At 42.5% G+C, this 21614-nt stretch overlaps 1 protein-coding gene across 1 annotated transcript in view; it reads right to left on the bottom strand.

Annotated features, from left to right (window-relative positions):
* Nucleotides 1–746, bottom strand: part of CYP3A166 (cytochrome P450 family 3 subfamily A member 166) — a 28887-nt gene extending 28141 nt beyond the window's left edge. Inside the window, exon 1 of the mRNA XM_008018620.3 lies at nt 160–746. Within this exon, the coding sequence (XP_008016811.3) occupies nt 160–230 (71 nt within the window). The 5' untranslated portion in view covers nt 231–746. The remainder of the gene's footprint in view (nt 1–159) is intronic.
* Between the last annotated feature and the right edge of the window lie 20868 nt (nt 747–21614).

Genomic DNA, 21614 nt, shown 5'->3' with positions numbered 1-21614 from the left:
ACCTGCCTCGGTCTCCCAAAGGGCTGGGATGACAAGTGTGAGCCACCACACCCGGCCTGAACATCCTTTTTGATCTTCAAAACACATAAGGGAAAGAGAGGCCTGATTAGCACCCCAAGTCCAAGGAAACAGAGAAGAGGAGCCTGGACAGTTACTCACAGATAGAGGAGTATCAGGCTGAGAGCCAGGAGAAGCCAGGTTTCCACGGCCAAGTCTGGGATGAGATCCATCACTACTTTCCTTCCTTATCTCTCTCTTCCGAGTCTTCCTTTCAGCTGTGTGCTGCTGTTTGCTGGGCTGTGTGTGTGGAGCTTTCCTGCACTGCACAGCAGTGATTCACTGAGGCTCCTGGATTGTTTATATGCTGCAGAAGGAGGCAGGGCTGGGGTGGCAGCCAGTATCAGGGCCACCTGTGCTCCACCTGCAGTTGGAAGAGGCTTCTCCACCAAGCAGTTGGCAAAGAATCACACACACCCCTCATTGACCTGCTTTGAGTTCATGTTCTATGTGGAATCAAAAACAACTCAATCAATGTTACTGGGGAGTCCAAGGGTTCTGGGTTCTTATCAGAAACTCAAGTGGAGCCATTGGCATGAAATCTATTAAATCTCCTCTCTCCTGCCCTTGTCTCCATGGCTGTCCTCATTCCACAATACTTGAAATCCATCCCAACAAGCCACACCTACAGATCTTTGCCTATGCCTAGAGTGTGCCTGCACTCCCTAGAAGACTCCTACACATCCTTCCAAACCCAGCCAGACAAAGCCTTCTTTTAGAGTCTTTCCTCACCAACCTCCTCACACACATTTAACTGTTTCCTCCCCTGGGTACTTTCCATCCCCTTCATGCAGTCCTATTGTCCTCTTTTCTCTTTGCCACCATTGTGTGTTTCCACACCCTTTTCCCTTAGCAGAGGTGAGTTCCTCAAGGGCATAGCCTGGTCTTATTCACTGTCATGGCTCTGGTCCCTATCAGGTTGCTGTACACACAATTGGTTACCAGTAAGCTGGTGGAATTGACTTGGCCGAAATTGCTGGTTCCCTGCGTGTGACTTCCTGTGACTTTCTGGTGACTACCCCATCTTCATAGGTCATTAATACAGCCATAGCTCTTGGCTGTGCCTCAGCTGCTGTCTCTGCACTTTCAGGCAGGTCCACTGTGATTCTGTTGGCAAGAGGACCCCTAAAAAAGACACAGGGCATGGATGAGGTGGAGCTGATGGCTTTGTGGAATAGTATCAATTTGTGCTGCTTCCTGTGAACCTTTCAAAAGTCCTGCCGTAGACAGCAAGTCAGACAGGTTCTTTACCAAAGAGTGGTCCCTACTCTCTGGATATGCTGCATGTCTGGAAACAGTAGGAGAGAAAGGCGAGAAGAGAACAGCTGCCCAGATGACCAAGTGGACCCCAACCACCTCAGCCAGCAAAGATGGGGCAGTGGTCACTGCAGGTCACACAGCATCAAGGACTCCAATAAATGGTCCCAGCCTCTTGGGAGTGGAATTGCAATTCAAAGAAAATGGCTTCCTTTTTGACAAGTGGAGGATTTTCTAAAGGGAGGAGAGCAGGTCCCAGGAGCTGCTAGAGATGAGGCCTGTAATAGCAGTTGCTGCCACCTGTGAGCCTCCTGACCCATTCCTCATGGGAGAGATCTCAGTGATGAGGTTGTGAAAATTATATCAGCTCATTATCACTCAGACCCAAGTTCTGTGTCTGCTTGACCTGAGGAATGGATTACATAACAAACAAAATCTCAGAGTTCTTAAAACTCAGTAGAAATAGATGATGTTTAATCTCTGCTTGTGTACTTCCTTCTCTCTTTATTCTTTCTCACACTTAGCTATCCTGCAGAAACTGATACCCTAGAAAGGCACCTTTTCCCATCCCTCTGGCCCCTATGCCTCCAGGGCTGCTCAGGACCTGGGATGAGTGGGTGAACATCATGCCAGATTCCATGTCAGATTCAAGGCCAAGTGGGTGAATGTCATGTGCAGTGTCATGCCAGGTGTGTTGTGGGAGCCACACACCTTTTTTTTTTTTTTTTTTTTTTTTTTTTTTTTTTTTTTTTTTTACTACTTTAAGTTCTAAGTTCTGGTATTGATATTGTTATGATCCTTATTTTACAGATGAGCAAACTAAGCCACAGGAAGGTTAACTGACCCATCCAAGGTTACATCACTAATTGCTCTAGTGGAGCCAGGATTCATATTTAGATCCTCTAGCTTGAGAGCCCAGGGTCATAATTTTTTGACACAAGCCCAGCCTTACCAAGGTCACACAGAGTTAGTGGGGAACTAGTAATGCAGCTCAGGCCTTCTGAATTGGTAGTGGCCAGAGCTCTGCCCCTACGCTGGGACAAAGTGAAGTCCCTTAGCAAACTTGTCAGTGAGGTCTAGGGTGAAGTAATGTCCTTTCGTCTCCCTCCCTGCCCTTGCCCTGAAGTATGTGCACTTCTGTAGACTTTATGACAAAAAAGAAGAGGAGCTCTGTCTCTCTTGCTGCCTTGTGAAGAGAGTGCCTTCTTCCCCTTTGCCTTCTGACATGATTGTAAGTTTCCTGAGGCCTCCCCAACCATATGGAACTGTGAGCCAATTAAACCTTTGTAAATTAAAAAGAAGAAGAGAAGGAGGACTTAATCATGACTGTCTGCTTTCTCCTGCATTCTAGAGTGTCTATTTCTTGATAAAGTAACAACTAACAGCTCCATGGAAATTCACAATTTATACAGTTCTTTCCCAACTCTTTTAATGATCAGCAAGAAAACTGTAAGATGGGTAGTGTTAGGATGATTTAACTCATACCTTATAGATGTGGAAACAGACAGTTAGAAAGAGACTTCAGAAGTGACTAAACCATGAAGCCAGGGCATGGAGAAGGACATTGGGATTACAAATTGTGCCAGTGACATTTTTGCTAGGATTCCAAGGAGGCTCGTAACACAGCATGGCAGGTTGTGTCAGCCACACATGAGATTAATATTACCCTCTACACTTCCCAGCACACTGCCAATGTAGTTATAAAACGCTACAGAGCTGGTTGTGACCATGAAAACAACATGTGCATCCTAAACTTTACTAAATTGTGTACTCAGTGAACTCATGGTTTCAGCAGAAAGGGTAATGTTGCAAATAATTCTGACATGTCGCAATCAGAATCATTTGTGTTTCCAGGAAAGTGAAAAGTAAAAGGTAATGAAACCAACATGTCAAAGAGAAATCTGAGAATATGAGGCAAATTTCAGAGGAGCACATGGAAGGGAATAAATGAAACAGGAAATTGGTGAAAGATATGAAGATTGTCATAGATGTGTTACAAAACATCAGCAAAACCTACACGGTTTCTCATATTCCTTATTTCAGTAACCTCCGAACTTGCTTTGCCTGACCTTGGGCGGGCCTTACCCCGGGAATTCCCAACTCAGCCACCAGACAGCGTGTCAAAAAACATGGATCTTGAAACATGTTTCCTTGACTTCAGTCCCTCCAACTGTTCCTATCACCCACAGGATAAAATCTAAGTATCTCTAGGAAGTAACACAAGACCCTTTCTCATCTGGCCACTGTCAGTTTCTTCAGCCTGTCTCAGTCCACTTCTCCAAATATACACAATGTTTTAAGCAAATGGTGTGATTGGCCTGTCCCCAGGCTCCACAAATATGACATGTCCATGTCTCCTTGTGTCCACACAAGTTGTTCTTTAGTATAGAACAGGTCCCACCCAGATTCCATCTGGTGCATTCCTAACCATCCTTCAAGAGTCAACCAGGGCATCATCTCCCCAACAAGCCTCTTCCATGATCTCAGCAGGCAAGTGCTGGAGAGGGTCCTACTGGTGCTTTCTCACAGTTTTAACAGCCGAACATGCAGTGGCTGTCATCCTGGGATGCTCACAGAAGTCACATGCATGGGGAGCTTTTAAAAACCACAGCTTCACTGGGCGTGGAGGCTCATGCCTGTAATCTCAGCATTTTGGGAGGCTGAGGTAGGCAGATCATGAGGTCAGGAATTTGAGACTAGCCTGGCCAAGAGACCAGAATGGCCTATATTGTGAAACCCCATCTCTACTAAAAATACAAAAATTCGCCAGGCGTGGTGGTGGGTGCCTGTAGTCCCAGCTACTTAGGAGGCTGAAGCAGAAGAATTTCTTGAACCCAGGAGGAGGAGGATGAACTGAGCCGAGATCAGACCATTGAACTCCAACTCCAGCCTGAGTGACAGAGCAAGACTCCAACTCAAACAAACAAACAAACAAACATAAGACCCACAGGTTCCTGGGCCTATCAGAAATGAGAAGGGGTTGCCCAGGGGCCTAACAGTGAGGAAGCAGGGACCATTGAGGGTGATCTGGAGAGAATCCAAAGTGTCCCATCTATCCAGAGACATGAAAAAGAAGGCATCATGCCCTACTCATTCCATGAGGGTCACATGATCCAAATCAGAAAAAAATCAGGACTGTAAAGGAAGACGGCATGCCAGTGTCATTCATGAGCATCAGTGCAAAAATCCTGAGCAAAATAGTACCAAGTCAGAGACAGCAGTGTTCAAAGATGATACACCATGACCAAGTTGAATTTAAACCTGAGACTCAAGAATAGTTAACACAGAAAAAGTATAAATACCAATGATTTCATCAACAGATTAAAGGAGAACGATTATAAGATCATCTCAATTGTTTTAGGAAGAGCCTTTGATAGTTCAGTAATAATATATTAATAATATATGATAATATGCGACTCCCATTTATGATATAAAAAACCTTCAACTCCTAATAGCAGTGAATTTTTCTTAATCTGATGAAAGCATCTACCAAAAAAAACCTTAGAGGAAACTTTATTCTTAGCAGTATAAAAACATTATCCTCTTATACCTTCTTAATGCTTACCATGTGCATAAATTATCTTTTCAAAACTAATAACTTTTTTTAAACAAAAAAATCCTATCATATAACTTACTTTTTCTGTAATTGTAAAGAATATCATAACTTGTCCTTGTCAGAAGTCCAGCTTGTGATTCACCTGGGGTCAACACAGGGCAAGGTTTAATAATCACTGAAATAATTAAACATTGTAATGCCTCATGGGGCTGCTTGAACTGACATGATTTCAAGGGCCTCGAGAGCCTGCGGGAAAGCAGAGGGCAGAAAGTTCATTCAGCTGAGATTATCTCAGTTTACAAACTGGAGTTTATGACCTTCAGTTGGGACATGAGTTTCTTTGATTATCAAATGAAGGAATGAACCATCTTTCCAGAATAAACCAGCATCCAGCATTTTTGCATGAAGTTCCAAGAGGACCCCAGGGAGACATGTTACTAGGAAGCTTGCCAAACCCAGTGACTTTCCAGGGGGCCTGCCCACCCAAGTGCAGCCCATGCCTGACACCCAGCCCTCAATGCCCTATTCTGATCAGTTACATGGTTATCTCCAGAACCATGGGCCCTCTCTATCAGTGTGAATGGGTTGTCCACTCTGCCCAGTGCTATGACACAACACAGGGGAACAGAACCATAAGGGAAAATGTGAATAAGACCTTCACAGAAGGAGTCATGCTGAGACCCAAGGTGGGGGTACTTCACCACACCGAGGGAACTGGGGAGACACCAGGAGTTCTGGGAAGGCAGAAAAAAGGGGATCTGGAAATACCTGGGGTGAAATCTGCCTAAAGGAGTGACTATTTGCATTATCATAGACAGAGAAGTGTTTGGACAGAAGAAGGGAAGGTGAGAAGCATTTCAGGCCATGAGAATGGTGCAGATTTTTTTAGTAATAAAAAAACAGAAAAGTAGAAATTGCTTTTAACTTTGCATATTGAATAAGCAAGAAATGGCATCCCAACCCTTTTCTTTATTATTATTATTATCATTATTATTATTATCGTTATGATTGTTTAGAAAGAGTCTTGCTGCATTGCCCAGGCTGGAATGCAATGGCAAAATCATGGCTCACTGCCACCTCAACCTCCCAGGCTCAAACAATCCTCCTGCCTCAGCCTCTTGAGGGGCTGGGACTACAGGCATGCACCACCTTGCATGGCTAATTTTTTGATGTTTGGTAGAGATGAAGCCTGGTCTCAAACTGACTTGCCTAGGATGGTCTTGAACTTGTGGCCTCAAGTGATCCTCTTGTCTCACCCTTGCAAATGACTGGGATTACAGGAATGAACCATTGAGGCCAGCCACTTTATTATTAACAAGGTTGAATATTTCTGTATTTTTGATAGCTGTGTTTCTTTTTTGATAAATTGTTCATGTCCACTCAGCTCTGCACCCAGTGCACCAAACAGACATCTGCAGAACTCTACACCCCAAGTCAACAGAATATACATTCTTCTCAGCATCACATCGCACTTATTCTAAAATTGACCAGGTAATGGGAAGTAAAGCACTGCTCAGCAAATGTAAAAGAACAGAAATCACAAAAAACTGTCTCTCAGACAACAGTGCTGTCAATTTAGAACTCAGGATTAAGAAACTCACTCAAAACCACACAACTACATGCAAACTGAACAATGTGCTCCTGAATGACTACTGGGTACATAATGAAATGAAGGCAGAAATAAAGATATTCTTGAAACCAATGAGAACAAAGACACAAAGTACCAGAGTCTCAGGGACACATTTAAAGCGGTGTGTAGAGGGAAATTTATAGCACTAAATGTCCACAAGAAAAAGCAAGAAAGATCTAAAATGGACACCCTAGCATCACAATTAAAAGAACTAGAGAATCAAGAACAATCACATTCAAAAGCTAGCAGAAGGCAAGAAATAACTGTCCGAGCAGTACTGAAGGAGGTAGAGACACAAAAACTCCTTAAAAAAAATCAATGAATCCAGGAGCTGGTTTTTTGAAAAGATCAACAAAATTGATAGACCGGTAGCAAGACTAATAAAGAAGGAAGGAGAGAAGAATTAAATAGATGCAATAAAAAATGATAAAGAGGATATCACCACTACTCTCACAGAAATACAAACTACCATCAGAGGATGCTATAAACACCTCTATGCAAATAAACCAGGAAATCTAGAAGAAATGGATAAATTCCTGGATACACAAACCCTCCAAAGACTAAACCAGGAGGAAGTTGAATCTCTGAATAGACCAATAACAGGATCTGAGGCAATAATTAATAGCTTACCAACCAAAAAAAATATCCAGGACCAGATGGATTCACAGCCGAATTCTGCCAGAGGTACAAGGAGGAGCTGGTACCATTCCTTCTGAAACTATTTCAATGAATAGAAAAAGAGGGATTCTCCCTAACTAATCTTATGAGGCCTTCATCATCCTAATACCTAAGCCTGGTGGACACACAACAAAAAAAGAGAATTTTAGACCAATATCCCTGATGAATATCGATGCGAAAATCCTCAATAAAATACTGGCAAACCGAATCCAGCAGCACATCAAAAAGCTTATCAACCACGGTCAAGTCAGCTTCATCCCTGGTATGCAAGGCTGGTTCAGCATAGCAAATTAATAAACATAATCCATCACCAAAGAAACCAGCGACAAAGAAATCACATGATTGTCTTAACAGATGCAGAAAAGGCCGTTGACAAAATTCAACAGCCCTTCCTGCTAAAAACTCTAAACAAACTAGGTATTTATGGAACATATCTCAAAATACTAAGAGCTATTTATGACAAACCCACAGCCAAAATCATACTGAATGGGCAAAAACTGCAAGCATTCCCTTTGAAAAACCAGCACAAGACAAGGATGCCCTCTCTCCCGACTCTTATTCAACATAGTATTGGAAGATCTGGCTGGGGCAATCAGGCAAGAAAAAGAAATAAAGGGTATTCAATTAGGAAAAGAGGAAGTCAAATTGTCCCTGTTTGCAGATGACATGATTGTATATTTAGAAAACCCCATCGTCTCAGCTCCAAATCCTTTCAAGCTGATAAGCAACTTCAGCAAAGTCTCAGGATACAAAATTAATGCGCAAAAATCACAAGAATTCCTATGCACCAATAACAGAAAGAGAGACAATTCATGAGTGAACTCCCATTCACAATTGCTACTAAGAGAATAAAATACCTAGGAATCCAACTTACAAGGGATGTGAACGACCTCTTCAAGGAGAACTACAAACCACTGCTCAATGAAATAGAAGAGGACACAAACAAATGGAAGAACATTACATGTTCATGGATAGGAAGAATCAATATGGTGAAAATGGCTATCCTGCCCAAGGTAATTTATAAATTCAGTGCCATCCCCATCAAGCTACCAATGACTTTCTTCACAGAATTGAAAAGAAAACTACTTTAAACTTCATATGGAACCAAAAAAGAGCCCACATTCCCAAGACAATCCTAAGCAAAAAGAACGAAGCTGGAGGTATCATGCTACCTGACTTCAAACTGTACTATAAGGCTACAGTAACCAAAACAGCATGGTACTGGTACCAAAACAGAGATATAGACCAATGGAACAGAAAAGAGGCCTCAGAAAGAACACCACACATCTACAACCATCTGATCTTTGACAAACCTGACATAAACAAGAAATGGGGAAAGGATTCTGTGTTTAATAAATGGTGCTGGGAAAACTGGCTAGCTACATGTAGAAAGCTGAAACCGGATCCCTTCCTTACACTTTATACAAAAATTAACTCAAGATGGATTAAAGGCTTAAACATAAGACCTAAACCCATACAAACCCTAGAAGAAAACCTAGGCAATACCAGTCAGGATATAGGCACGGGCAAGGACGTCATGACTAAAACACCAAAAGAAATGGCGACAAAAGCCAAAATAGACCAATGAGATCTAATTAAACTAAAGAGCTTCTGCACAGCAGAAGAAACTACCTTCAGAGTGAACAGAAAACCTAACAGAATGGGAGAAAATTTTTGCAATCCACCCCTCTGACAAAGGGCTAATATCCAGAATCTAGAGAGAACTCAAACAAATTTACAAGAAAAAACCAAATAACCCCATCAAAAAGTGGGCAAAGGATATGAACAGAACTTTCTCAAACGAAGACATTTATGCAGCCAACAGACACATGAAAAAATGCTCATCATCACTGGTCATCAGAGAAATGCAAACCAAAACCACAATGAGATACCATCTCACACCAGTTAGAATGGCGATCATTAAAAAGTCAGGAAACAACTGATGCTGGAGAGGATGCGGAGAAATAGGAAAGCTTTTACACTGTTGGTAGGAGTGTAAATTAGTTCAACTGTTGTGGAAGACAGTGTGGCGATTCCTCAAGGAGCTAGAGCTAGAAATACTATTTGACTCAGCCATCCCATTACTGGGTATGTACCCACTGGATTACAAATCATGCTACTATAAGGACACATGCACACGTGTGTATATTGTGGCAATATTCACTATAGCAAAGACTTGGAAGCAACCCAAATGTCCATCGATGATAGACTGGATTAAGAAAATGTGGCACATATACACCTTGAAATACTATGCCACCATAAAAAAGGATGAGTTCATGTCCCTTGCAGGCACATGGATGAAGCTGGAATCCTTCATTTTCAGCAAGCTCTCACAAGGACGGAAAACCAAACACCGCATGTTCTCACTGATAGGTGAGAATTGAACAAAGAACAGTTGGACACAGGGCGGGGAGCATTGCACACCAGGGCCTATCAGGGGGTGGGGGACTATGGGAGGGATAGCATTAGGAAAAACGCCTAATGTGAATGACGAGTTGGTGGGTGCAGGAAACCTACATGGCACATGTATACCTATGTAACAAACTTGCACGTTCTGTATATGTAACCTAGAACTTAAGGTATTAAAAAAAAAAAAAAAAAAAAAAGAAAGAAAGAAAGAACAGAAATGTTCATGTCCTTTGCCCTCATGATTCCTGTTGGAGTTGCTTTGATTTTCATGTCGGGCTATAATAAATATAATTTAACTGGCAAAGAGAGAATGGCCCAGCTTAACCCTTATTATCATTGTTGAGTCATTTCTTGGTTGCAAGGTACAGTGTCTGTACTGACACAGTTTTAATTACCGCTAATAAAGAAGCCATCTGGCCAGGAGTCATTCCAGCATGTGGATCTTACACTTTTAGGGCAAATGTTTTACCCTCCACCAGTCAACAAGAGGCTTTAGGTTGGGTGGGGGCGCCAGATAACATCACTGGGCTTGGCAGGCACCATAGTGACATGTCCCATGTCTGCTAGTGTATATTTCTGAGATTTAAAATATATGTAGAGGTGGAATTCACATAACATAAAATTAACCATTTTTTAATGATTATCCAATCTGAGGACTGAAAATTAACCGTTTTAAGGTGAACAAATCAGTGGGATTCAGTACATTCTGTGTTCTGCAATCACTACCTCTATCTAGTTGCAAAACGTTCCCATCATTCCAAAATAAAGCCTGTACCAGTTGAGCAGTTTCTCCCCATTCTCCCTCCCCGCAGACCCTGGCATCCACTGTTGCACGTTCTGTCTCTGTAGGTTTCTCTCTTCTGGATATTTTATATGATGCAATATATGGACTTTTGTTTCCGGCCTTCACTTCATAGAGTATTTTTGAGGTTCATCCATTCTGTGGCATGTGTCAGTACTTCATTCTGTTTATGGCCAAATAATATTCCATTGTATGGATAGACCACAATTTATTTATCCATTCATCAATGGACGTGTGCGCTATTTGCACCTTTTGGCTATTGTGAATTGGACTGTTAGGAATATGTGAGTCCATGTATTTAAGTAACTGTTTTCAATCCTCTTAGATATATAACTTGGAGGAGAATTGCTGGGTCACATAGAAATTCTGTTTAACTTTTTGAGGAACCTCCAAGATGTTTTCCATAGCGGCAGCACCGTATTACGTTCTCAACCATAATGGGTGAGAATACCAATTTCTCCACATTCTTGTCAACACTTCTTATCTTCCTTTTTAAAAAAAGTAGCCATCTGAGCGGGTGTGAAGTGGTAACTTTTCTGGGATTTTGACTTTGTGCAACCACAAAGAATTAAGAACCTGTGAGAAGATGCCAGAGACAGAGAAGGACAAGAAAATATGTGGCTGGGAACCTGACAAAGGTGGCCCCCGGGCTTTCTACTTTTGTTTGTTTCTTTGTGTTTGTGTTTGTTTTTGTTTTTGAGGTGGAGTCTTGCTCTGTTGCCCAGGCTGGAGTGCGCCGGCACAATCTCGGCTCACTGCAACCGCTGCCTCCTGGGCTCAAGTGGTTCTTGTGCCTCAGCCTCCCAAGTAGCTGAGATTAGAGGCATGCACCACCATGCCCAGCTAATTTTTTTGTATTTTTAGAAGCGATGGAGTTTTGCCATGTTGCCCAGGCTGGTCTTGAACTCCTGAGCTCGGGTGATCTCCCTGCCTCAGCCTTCCAATGTGCTGGGATTACAGGCATGGTCGCCACACCCAGCCAGGCCCCTGGGCTTTCTATGGACTCCAGAGACATCTCTTCTCATTCTGCAGAGAGAAGAGAGCAAGAAGGGATCCTCAGAATATGACTGATGTGCAGGCTGTGTATGAGTTATTTAAACCCCCTCAGCCTCAGTTGCCCCATTTATAAAATGGGTGTTAATCATTCTGTCTTTCCCTCCTAAAGGAGCCCAGAGGAGATCAGACCCTGGCCTGTGACCTGCAGTGGGCTTGGGACCTAGATCTGCAAGTGTGGCTGGTGCTGGCTTTGACTAGAGAGAACGGGGGACATTACCAAGCCTAGTACCTGAGTCTTGGCAGTCCTTCCATAAACGTTTGCTCAATACGAAAACAGTTAGTTTAGTAGTTGCCAAGAGAGAGGACAAGAGTTATAGAGTAGCCCTGTATTATATAACGTATTTTCTTTTTATCAAGAAGGGGAGACATGAGTTCAAATTTCACTGAACAAATAATTAAAAGGTTGGGCATTTGTTAAGCAGGGTCTCTGAGCCACAGAGTGACCTATGGAAGGAAGCATTGGAGAAGGCAGGAATTGGAAGGTGGGAAACAGATCAGACTGGACATGGGATTAGGAGAAAACAAAGGGACAACTGAAACAGTATTGTCAGAATGAAGTCATCACAGGAGTCCAGACACCCCTCCAAACCTGCCGTTTACTCACTTGACCATGGGCAAGATCCTTTTACTCTCATTCTCCGTCTAGCCATTAGAACCACATGTTTTTGATGCCCAGGATTCTATGAGCTAAGTTCAAAGCTTCCAAGATTGCAGACCATGAGACAGAGATAAAATGCAGGCATGGTGGGTGAGATCAGCAGCCAGTTAAAATATGTTGCAACTTAGATAATACCACCAGTGAGGACACATATCTAATATTTTCATACCATCTTAGTGCAATAATCCTTGTTGAATATTAAACAATGAACTCAACTTTGCACATGAACTTTAGGAAGTTCAGATTATAATGACTACTGCAAACACATTGAGAACATGAAGTAGGCTTACTCCAAAACACATTATTAGGGTCAATTCCAGTGCCTACATTGAAAGTCAAGGTTTCTTTGACAGGTTTAATTCTCTCAGAATATGTACATCAAAGTAGAATCTGAAAGACAGCTACTTGCATGCCCCCAAATTATTTTTATTTTAATTATACTTTTGAGTTCTGGGATAAATGTGCAGAACGTGCAGTTTTGTCATATAGGTATACACATGCCATGCTCCTCCACAACCCCCCAACCCCCGCAACTCCCGACATGCCTCAGTGTGTGATGTTCCCCTCCTTGTGTCCATGTGTTCTCATTGTTCAACTCCTACTTATGAGTAAGAACATGCAGTGTTTGGTTTTCTGTTCCATTGTTAACTTGCTAAGAATGATGGTTTCCATCATTTTTAGGGCTGAAGAGTATTCCATGGTATATATGTGCCACATTTTCTTTATCCAGTCTATCACTGATGGACATTTGGGTTGGTTCCAAGTCTGCTATTGTGAATAGTGCTGCAATAAATGTATATGTGCATGTGTCTTTATAATAGAATAATTTATAGTCCTTTGGGTATATACCTAGTAATAGGATTGCTGGGTCAAATGGAATTTCTAGTTCCAGATCCTTGAGGAATCACCACACTGTCTTCCACAATGGTTGAACTAATTGACACTCCCACCAACAATAGAAAAAGTGTTTCTATTTCCCCATATCCTCTCCAGCATCTATTGTTTCCTGACTTTTTAATGAATGCCATTCTAACTGGAGTGAGATGGTATCTCGTTAAGGCTTTGATTTGCATTTCTCTGATGGCCAGTGATGATGAACTTTTTATCATATGTTTCTTGGCTGAATAAATGTCTTGTTTTGAGAAGTGTCTGTCCATATCCTTTGCTGACTTTTTGATGAGCTTGTTTGTTTTTTTCTTGTAAGTTTGTTTAAGTTCCTTGTGGCTTCTGGATATTAGCCCTTTGTCAGATAAATAGATTGCAAAGATTTTCTCCCATTCTGTAGGTTGCCTGTTCACTCTGATGATAGTTTCTTTCACTGTGCAGAAGCTCTTTAGTTTAATTAGATACCATTTGTCAATTTTGACTTTCGTTGCAATTGCTTTTAGTGTTTGAGTGATGAAGTCCTTGCCCATGCCTATGTCCTGAATGGTATTGCCTAGGTTTTCTTCTAGGGATTTTATGGTTTTAGGTCTTATGTTTAAGCCTTTAATCCATCTTGAGTTAATTTTTGTATAAGGCTTAAGAAAGGGGTCCAGCTTCAGCTTTCTGCTTATGGCTATCCAGTTTTACCTGTACCATTTATTAAATAGGGAATTCTTTACCCATTCTTTGTTTTTGTCAGGTTTGTCAAAGATCAGATGGTGGTAGATGTGTGGTGTTCTTTCTGAGGTCTCTGTCCTATTCCATTGGTCTATATCTCTATTTTGGTACCAGTACCATGCTGTTTTGGTTACTGTAGCCCTTTAGTATAGTTTGAAGTCAGGTAGTATGATGCCTCCAGCTTTGTTGTTTTTATCTAGAATTGTCTTGGCTATGCAGGCTCTTTTTAGGTTCCATATGAAGTTTAAAGTAGTCTTTTCCAATTGTGTGAGGAAAGTCAGTGGTAGCTTGATGGGGATAGCATTGAATCTATAAATTACCTTGGGCAGTATGGCCATTTTCACGATATTGATTCTTCCTATCCATGAGCATGGAATGTTCTTCCATTTGTTTGTGTCCTCTCTTATTTCCTTGAGAAGTGGTTTGTAGTTCTCCTTGAAGAGGTCCTTTACATCCCTTGTAAGTTGGATTCCTAGGTATTTTATTCTCTTAGTAGCAATTGTGAATGGGAGTTCACTCATGATTTGGCTCTCTCTTTGTCTGTTATTGATGTATAGGAATTCTTGTGATTTTTGCACATTGATTTTGTATCCTGAGACTCTGCTGAAGTTGCTTATCAGCTTAAGAAGATTTTGATCTGAGACATTGGGGTTTTCTAAATATACAATCATGTCATCTGCAAACAGGGATAATTTGACTTCCTCTTTTCCTATTTGAATACCCTTTATTTCTGTCTCTTTCCTGATTTAATTGGCCAGAACTTCGAATACTATGTTGAATATGAGTCGTGAAAGAGTGCATCTTGTCTCGTGCCGGTTTTCAAAGGGAATGCTTCCTGTTTTTGCCAATTCAGTAGGATATTGGCTGTGGGTTTGTCATAAGTAGCTCTTATTAGTTTGAGATACGTTTCATCAATACCTAGTTAATTGAGAGTTTTTATCAGGAAGGGCTGTTGAATTTTGTCAAAGGCCTTTTCTGCATCTATTGAGATAATCATGTGGTGTTTGTTGTTGGTTCTGTTTATGTGATGGATTACGTTTGTTGATTTGTGTGTGTTGAACCAGACTTGCATCCCAGGGATGAAGCCCACTTCATCATGGTGGATAAGCTTTTTGATGTGTTGCTGGATTCGGTTTGCCAGTATTTTATTGAGGATTTTCACATCGATGTCAGGGATATTGGTCTAAAATTCTCTTTTTTTGTTGTATCTCTGCCAGGCTTTGGATCAGGATGATTTTGGCCTCATAAAATGAGTTAGGGAGGATTCCCTGTTTTTCTATTCATTGGAATAGTTTCAGAAGGAATGCTACCAGCTTCTCCTTGTACCTCTGGTAGAATTCGGCTGTGAATCTGTTTGGTCCTGGACTTTTTCTGGTTGGTAGGCTATTAATTATTGCCTCAATTTCAGAGCCTGTTATTGGTCTATTCAGGGATTCAACTTCTTCCTGGTTTAGTCTTGGGAGAGTGTATGTGTTCAGGAATTTATCCATTTCTTCTAGGTTTTCTAGTTTATTTCCGTAGAGGTGTTTACAGTATTCTCTGATGGTAGTTTGAATTTCTGTGGGGTCAGTGGTGATATCCCCTTTATCATTTTTTATTGTGTATATTTGATTCTTCTCTCTTTTCTTCTTTATTACTCTTGCTAGCAGTCTATCAATTTTGTTGATCTTTTCAAAAAACCAGCTACTGGATTCATTGGTTTTTTGAAAGGTTTCTTTGTGTCTCTATCTCCTTCAGTTCTCTCTGATCTTAGTTATTTCTTGCCTTCTGCTAGCTTTTGAATGTGTTTGCTCTTGATTCTCTAGTTCTTTTAATTGTGATGTTAGCATGTCCATTTTAGATATTTCCTGCTTTCTCTTGTGGGCATTTAGTGCTATAAATTTCCCTCTACACATTGCTCTAATTGTGTCCCAGAGATTCTGGTATGTTGTGTCTTTGTTCTCATTGGTTTCAAAGAACATTTTTTTTTCTGCCTTCATTTTGTTATATAGCCAGTAGTCACTCAGGAGAAGGTTGTTCAGTTTTCATGTAGTTGAGCAGTTTTGAGTGAGTTTCTTAATCCTGAGTTCTAGTTTGATTGCACTATGGTCTGAGAGACAGTTTGTTATAATTTCTGTTCTTTTACTTTTGCTGAGGAGTGCTTTACTTCCAACTATGTGGTCAGTTTTGGAATAAGTGCGATGTGGTACTGAGAAGAATGTCTATTCTGTTGATTTGGGGTGGAGAGTTCTGTAGATGTCTATTAGGTCAGGTTGGTGCAGAGCCAAGTTCAATTCCTGGATATCCTTGTTAACTTTCTGTCTTGTTGATCTCTCTAATGTTGACAGTGGGGTGTTAAAATCTTCCATTATTATTGTGTGGGAGTCTAAGTCTCTTTGTAAGTCTCTAAGGACTTCCTTTATGAATCTGGGTGCTCCCATATTGGGTGCATATATATTTAGGATAGTTAGCTCTTCTTGTTGAATTGATCCCTTTACCATTATGTAATGGCCTTCTTTGTCTCTTTTGAACTTTGTTGGTTTAAAGTCTGTTTTATCAGAGAGTAGGATTGGAACCCATGCCTCTTTTTGTTTTCCATTCGCTTGGTAGATCTTCCTCCATCCCTTTATTTTGAGGCTATGTGTGTCTCTGCACATGAGATGGGTCTCCTGAATACAGCACACTGATGGGTCTTGATTCTTTATCCAATTTGCCGGTGTGTGTCTTTTAATTGGAGCATTTTGCCCATTTACATTTCAGGTTAATATTGTTATGTGTGAATTTGATCCTGTCATTATGATGTTAGCTGGTTATTTTGCTCATTAGTTGATGCAGTTTCTTCCTAGCATCAATAGTCTTTACATTTTTGCATGTTTTTGCAGTGGCTAGTACCGGTTGTTCCTTTCCATGTTTAGTCCTTCCTCCAGGAGCTCTTGTAGGGCAGGCTCGGTGGTGACAAAGTCTCTCAGCATTTACTTGTGTGTAAAGGATTTTATTTCTCCTTCACTTATGAAGCTTAATTTGACTGAATATGAAATTCTAGGTTGAAAATTGTTTTCTTAAAGATGTTGAATATTGGCCCCCACTCTCTTCTGGCTTGCAGAGTTTCTGCCAAGAGATCCACTGTTAGTCTGATGGGCTTCCCTTTGTGGGTAACCCGACCCTTCTCTCTGGCTGCCCTTAACAATTTTTCCTTCATTTCAACTTTGATGAATCTGACAATTATGTGTCTTGGAGTCACTCTTCTCGAGGAGCATCTTGTGACATTCTCTGTATTTCCTGAATTTGAACATTGGCCTGCCTTTCTAGGTTGGGGAAGTTCTCCTGGATAATATCCTGCAGAGTGTCTTCCAACTTGGTTCCATTATCCCTGTTGCTTTCAGGTACACCAATCAGACATAGATTTGGTCTTTTCACATAGTCCCATATTTCTTGAAAGTTTTGTTCATTTCTTGTTACTCTTTTTTCTCTAAACATCTTCTCACTTCGTTGCATTCATTTGATCTTCAGTCACTGATACCCTTTCTTCCAGTTGATCAAATCAGTTACTTTGTGCATCAGAAGCTTGTGCATTCACCACACAGTTCTCGTGCCATGGTTTTCACCTCTATCGGTCATTTCAGGACTTCTCTTCATAAGTTGTTCTAGTTAGTCATTTGTCTAATCTTTTTTCAAGGTTTTTAGCTTCCTTGCAATGGGTTTGAACTTCCTCTTTTAGCTCGGAGAAGTTTGATTGTCTGAAGACTTCTTCTCTCAACTCGTCAAAGTCATTGTCCATCCAGCTTTGTTATGTGGCTGGTGAGGAGATGCATTCCTTTGGAGGGGGAGAGACGCTCTGATTTTTAGAATTTTCAGCTTTTCTGCCCTGCTTTTTCCACATCTTTGTGGTTTTATCTACCTTTGGTCTTTGATGATGGTGAGGTACAGATTGGATTTTGGTATGGAGGAACTTTTTGTTTGTTAGTTTTCCTTCTAACAGTCAGGACACTCAGCTGCAGGTCTGTTGGAGTTTGCTGGAGGTCCACTCCAGACCTTGTTTGCCTGGGTATCAGCAGTGGAGGCTGTAGTAGAGTGAATATTGCTGAACAGCAAATGTTGCTGTCTGATCATTCCTCTGGAAGCTTTGTCTCAGAGGGGTACCCGACCGTGTGAGGTGTCAGTCTGCCCCTACTGGGGGATGCCTCCCAGTTAGGCTACTTGGGGGTCAGGGACCCACTTGAGGAGACAATCTGTCCGTTCTCAGATCTCACACTCCATGCTGGGAGAACCACTACTCTCTTCAAAGCTGTCAGACAGGGACATTTAAATCTGCAGAGGTTTCTGCTGCCTTTTGTTTGGCTATGCCCTGTCTCCAGAGGTGGAGTCTACAGAGGCAGGAAGGCCTCCTTGATCTGCAGTGGGCTCCACCCAGTTCGAGCTTCCCAGAGGCTTTGTTTACCTACTCAAGCCTCAGCAATGGCAGACGCCCCTCCTCCAGCCTTGCTGCCAACTTGCAGTTAGATCTCAGACTGCTGTGCTAGTGAGAGGTGACAATATGCTAGCAACCCTCACTCTCAGTGCCTCCGGCCTCGGCTTCCACTTTGGCTACATTTGAGGAGCCCTTCAACCCATCAGGGCACCCTGGGAGCCCCTCTCTAAGCTGACTGAGGCCAGAGCCTCCTCCCCCTGCTTGCAGGGAGGTGTGGAGGGAGAGGCGCCGGTGGGAACCAAGGCTGCGCTGGCAGGCCGGTGTGAGTTTCCCGAGGCAGGCGTGGGCGCGGCTGGCCCTGCAGGTGCAGCTGACCTGGCGCACGGAGAGGATGGCGGGCACCGCAGGCCCAGGGCAGTGAGGGGCTTAGCACCCAGGCCAGCAGCTGTGGGGGTTGTGCCGTGTCCCCCAGCAGTGCCGGCAGGCCAACGCCACACTGAAATTCTCGCCAGGCCTTAGTTGCTTCCTGGTGGGGCAGGGCTCCGGACCTGCAGCCCGCCATGTCTGAGCTCCCACCCTGTGGTGGGCTCCCGGGCAGCCTGAGCCTCCCCCAGGGGCACTGCCCTCTGCTGCGTGTTGCCCGGTCCCGTGGACAGCCCAAGGGCTGAGGAGTGCAAACGCTCTAGGGACTGGCGGGCAGCTCCGCCTGCAGCCCTGGTGCAGGATCCACTGGGTGAAGCCAGTTGGGCTCCTGAACTGGATGGGGACTTGGAGAACTTTTATATCTAGTGGGAGGATCGTATGTGCACCAATCAGCACTCTTTGTCTAGTACAGGGTTTGTAAATACAACAATCAATATTCTGTGTCTAGCTCAAGTTTTGTGAATATGTATCTAACTAACCTAGTGGGGACTTGGAGGACTAGCACTCTGTGACTCTGTGTCTAGCTCAAGGATTGTAAAGGCACCAATCAGCACTCTGTGTCTAGCTCAGGGTTTGTAAATACACCAATTGGTACTTTGTATATAGCTAACTCTGTATCTAGCTAACACTCTGTGACTCTGTGTCTAGCTCAAGGATTGTAAGTGCACCAATCAGCACTCTGTCAAAATGGACCAATCAGCTCTCTGTAAAACAGACCAATCAGCAGCATGTGGGTGAGATCAGATAAGGGAATAAAAGCAGGCTGCCCCAGCCAGCCAGCTAGGCAACCCACTCGGGTCACCTTCCACACCATGGAAGTTTTATTCTTTCGCTCTTTGCAATAAATCTTGCTGCTGCTCACTCTTTGGTTCCACGCTGCCTTTATGAGCTGTAACACTCACAGCGAAGGTCTGCAGCTTCACTCCTGACAGCGAGACTATGAACCCACCAGAAGGAAGAAGCTCCAGATGCATCTGAATGTCTGAAGGAACAAACTCCGGACACACCATCTTTAAGAACTGTAACACTCACCGTGAGGGTCTGCGGCTTCATTCTTGAAGTCAGTGAGACCAAGAACCCACCATTCCGGACACACTAGCAATGAGGGAGGCTCCGTGGGTTGGGGCCCTCTGAGTCAGGCACAGGATATAATCTCCTGGTGTGCTGTTTGCTAAGACCCCTGGAAAAGCACAGTATTAGGGTGGGAGTAACCCGGTTTTCCAGGTTCTGTGTGTCACGGTTTCCGTTGGCTACGAAAGGGAATTCCCTTACCCCTTGTACTTCCTGGCTGAGGTGATGCCCCGCCCTGCTTCGGCTCTCGCTGGGTGGGCTGCACCCACTGTCCTGCACCCACGGTCTGACATGCCCCAGTGGATGAACCTGGTACCTCAGTTGGAAATGCAGAAATCACCCATCTTCTGTGTCGCTCACGCTGGGAGCTGTAGTCTGGAGCTGTTCCTGTTCGGCCATCTTGGAACTGACCCCCCAACTTTTTATTTTTTTGTGACAGTCTCACTCTCTTGCCCAGGCTGGGGTGCATTGACATGACTTTGGCTCACTGCAACCTCTGCCTCCTGGGTCCAAGTGATTCTCCCACCTCAGCCTCCTGAGTAACTGGAACTAGAGGCATGCCCCACCATGCCCAGCTAACTTTTGTGTTTTTTGGTAGAGATGGGGTTTCACCTTTTTCGTCAGGCTGGTCTTGAACTCCTGACCTCAAGTGATCCGCCCGCCTCTGCCACTCAAAGTGCTGGGATTACAGGCATGAGCCACCGCACTCAGCCAGATTTCAGTCTTTAATCCACCTTGATTTGATTTTTGTGTCTGGTGAGATATAGGGGTCTAGTTTCATTCTTCTGCATATTGATATCCAGCTTTCCCAGCTCCAAAAGAGACTATCTTTTCCCCAGTGTATGTTCTTGACAACAATATTGAAAATGAGTTAACTATAGGTGTGTGGATTTGTTTCTGGGTGCTCTATTCTATTTCATTGGTCAATGTGTCTGTTTTTATACAAGTTCCATGCTATTTTGGTTACTATACCTCTGTAGTATAACTTGAAGTCAGGTAATATGATTTCTCCAGTTTTGTTCTTTTTGCTGAAGACAGTTTTAGCTGTTCTGAGTCTTTTATGGTTCTACAGAAATTTTAGGATTTTTTTCCTCTATTTCTTTGATGAAAGTCATTGGTATTTTGAGAGATTGCATTGAATCTGTACATTGCTTTGAGTACTGTGGACAGTTTTAACTATATCGATTCTTACAATATGTAGACATATAATGTCCTTCGTTTTTGTGTCTTCTTCATTTTCCTTCATCAGTGTTTTACAGTATTCATTGTAGACATCGCCCTTTTCTTTGATTAAGCTAATTCCTAGATATTTAGTTTTAGCTGTGGTATTGTAAATGGGATTACTTTTTTATTTTTGCCAGATTGTTCACTATTGACATACAGAAATGCTGCTGATTTTTGTATGTTGATTTCGTATCCTGCAACTTTACTGAATATGTTTATCAGTTCTAATAGTTCTTTGGTCGAGTCTATACGTTTTTTTCAAGTATTATTTGGAAATCATTTGGGATTATCATTTGGAAGACTTTTTCAAATATCATTTCCAAACATTACTTGGAAATCATTTGAACATTTTCTTGCTTCCTGGCACAAAATGTGTCCTAGGCTTATCTTGAACATTCTTAACCCTGGCCCTGGAATCAGGCATTTCTCTAAAGAGCTCTGGTTCCCTTCAGTGGAAAACGGTATTCATAAGCCAAGATCTTGGCACTAAGTGTGCTCATTGCTATTGAAATGTCATTGTCACCTAGCCCTATCAGTGGAGAGAACTAGGAAATATTTGGGGGTTTTTTTTTTGTACATGCACACAAAAACGTGTATACATTTATGTCTATATCTGTCATTGATCTGTTATCTATCTATTACCTATCTAAACCTCTATCTATCTAGAAGAGTATGAATATACACGAATACTTCCACTCCAATCTAATTTCACAGGATTCATGCTGGTTTTCTCCCTTTCTGAATTCATGACTCCCTTCTGCAAAGGTAAGAAGCCTGGCTTCCATCATCCATAATATATTTACA

This window comes from Chlorocebus sabaeus, chromosome 28 (assembly GCF_047675955.1).
Source record: "Chlorocebus sabaeus isolate Y175 chromosome 28, mChlSab1.0.hap1, whole genome shotgun sequence".
Classification (NCBI taxonomy): domain Eukaryota; kingdom Metazoa; phylum Chordata; class Mammalia; order Primates; family Cercopithecidae; genus Chlorocebus; species Chlorocebus sabaeus.
Note: the sequence above shows the minus strand (reverse complement) of the source record. Positions and strands in the feature narration are given on the sequence as shown.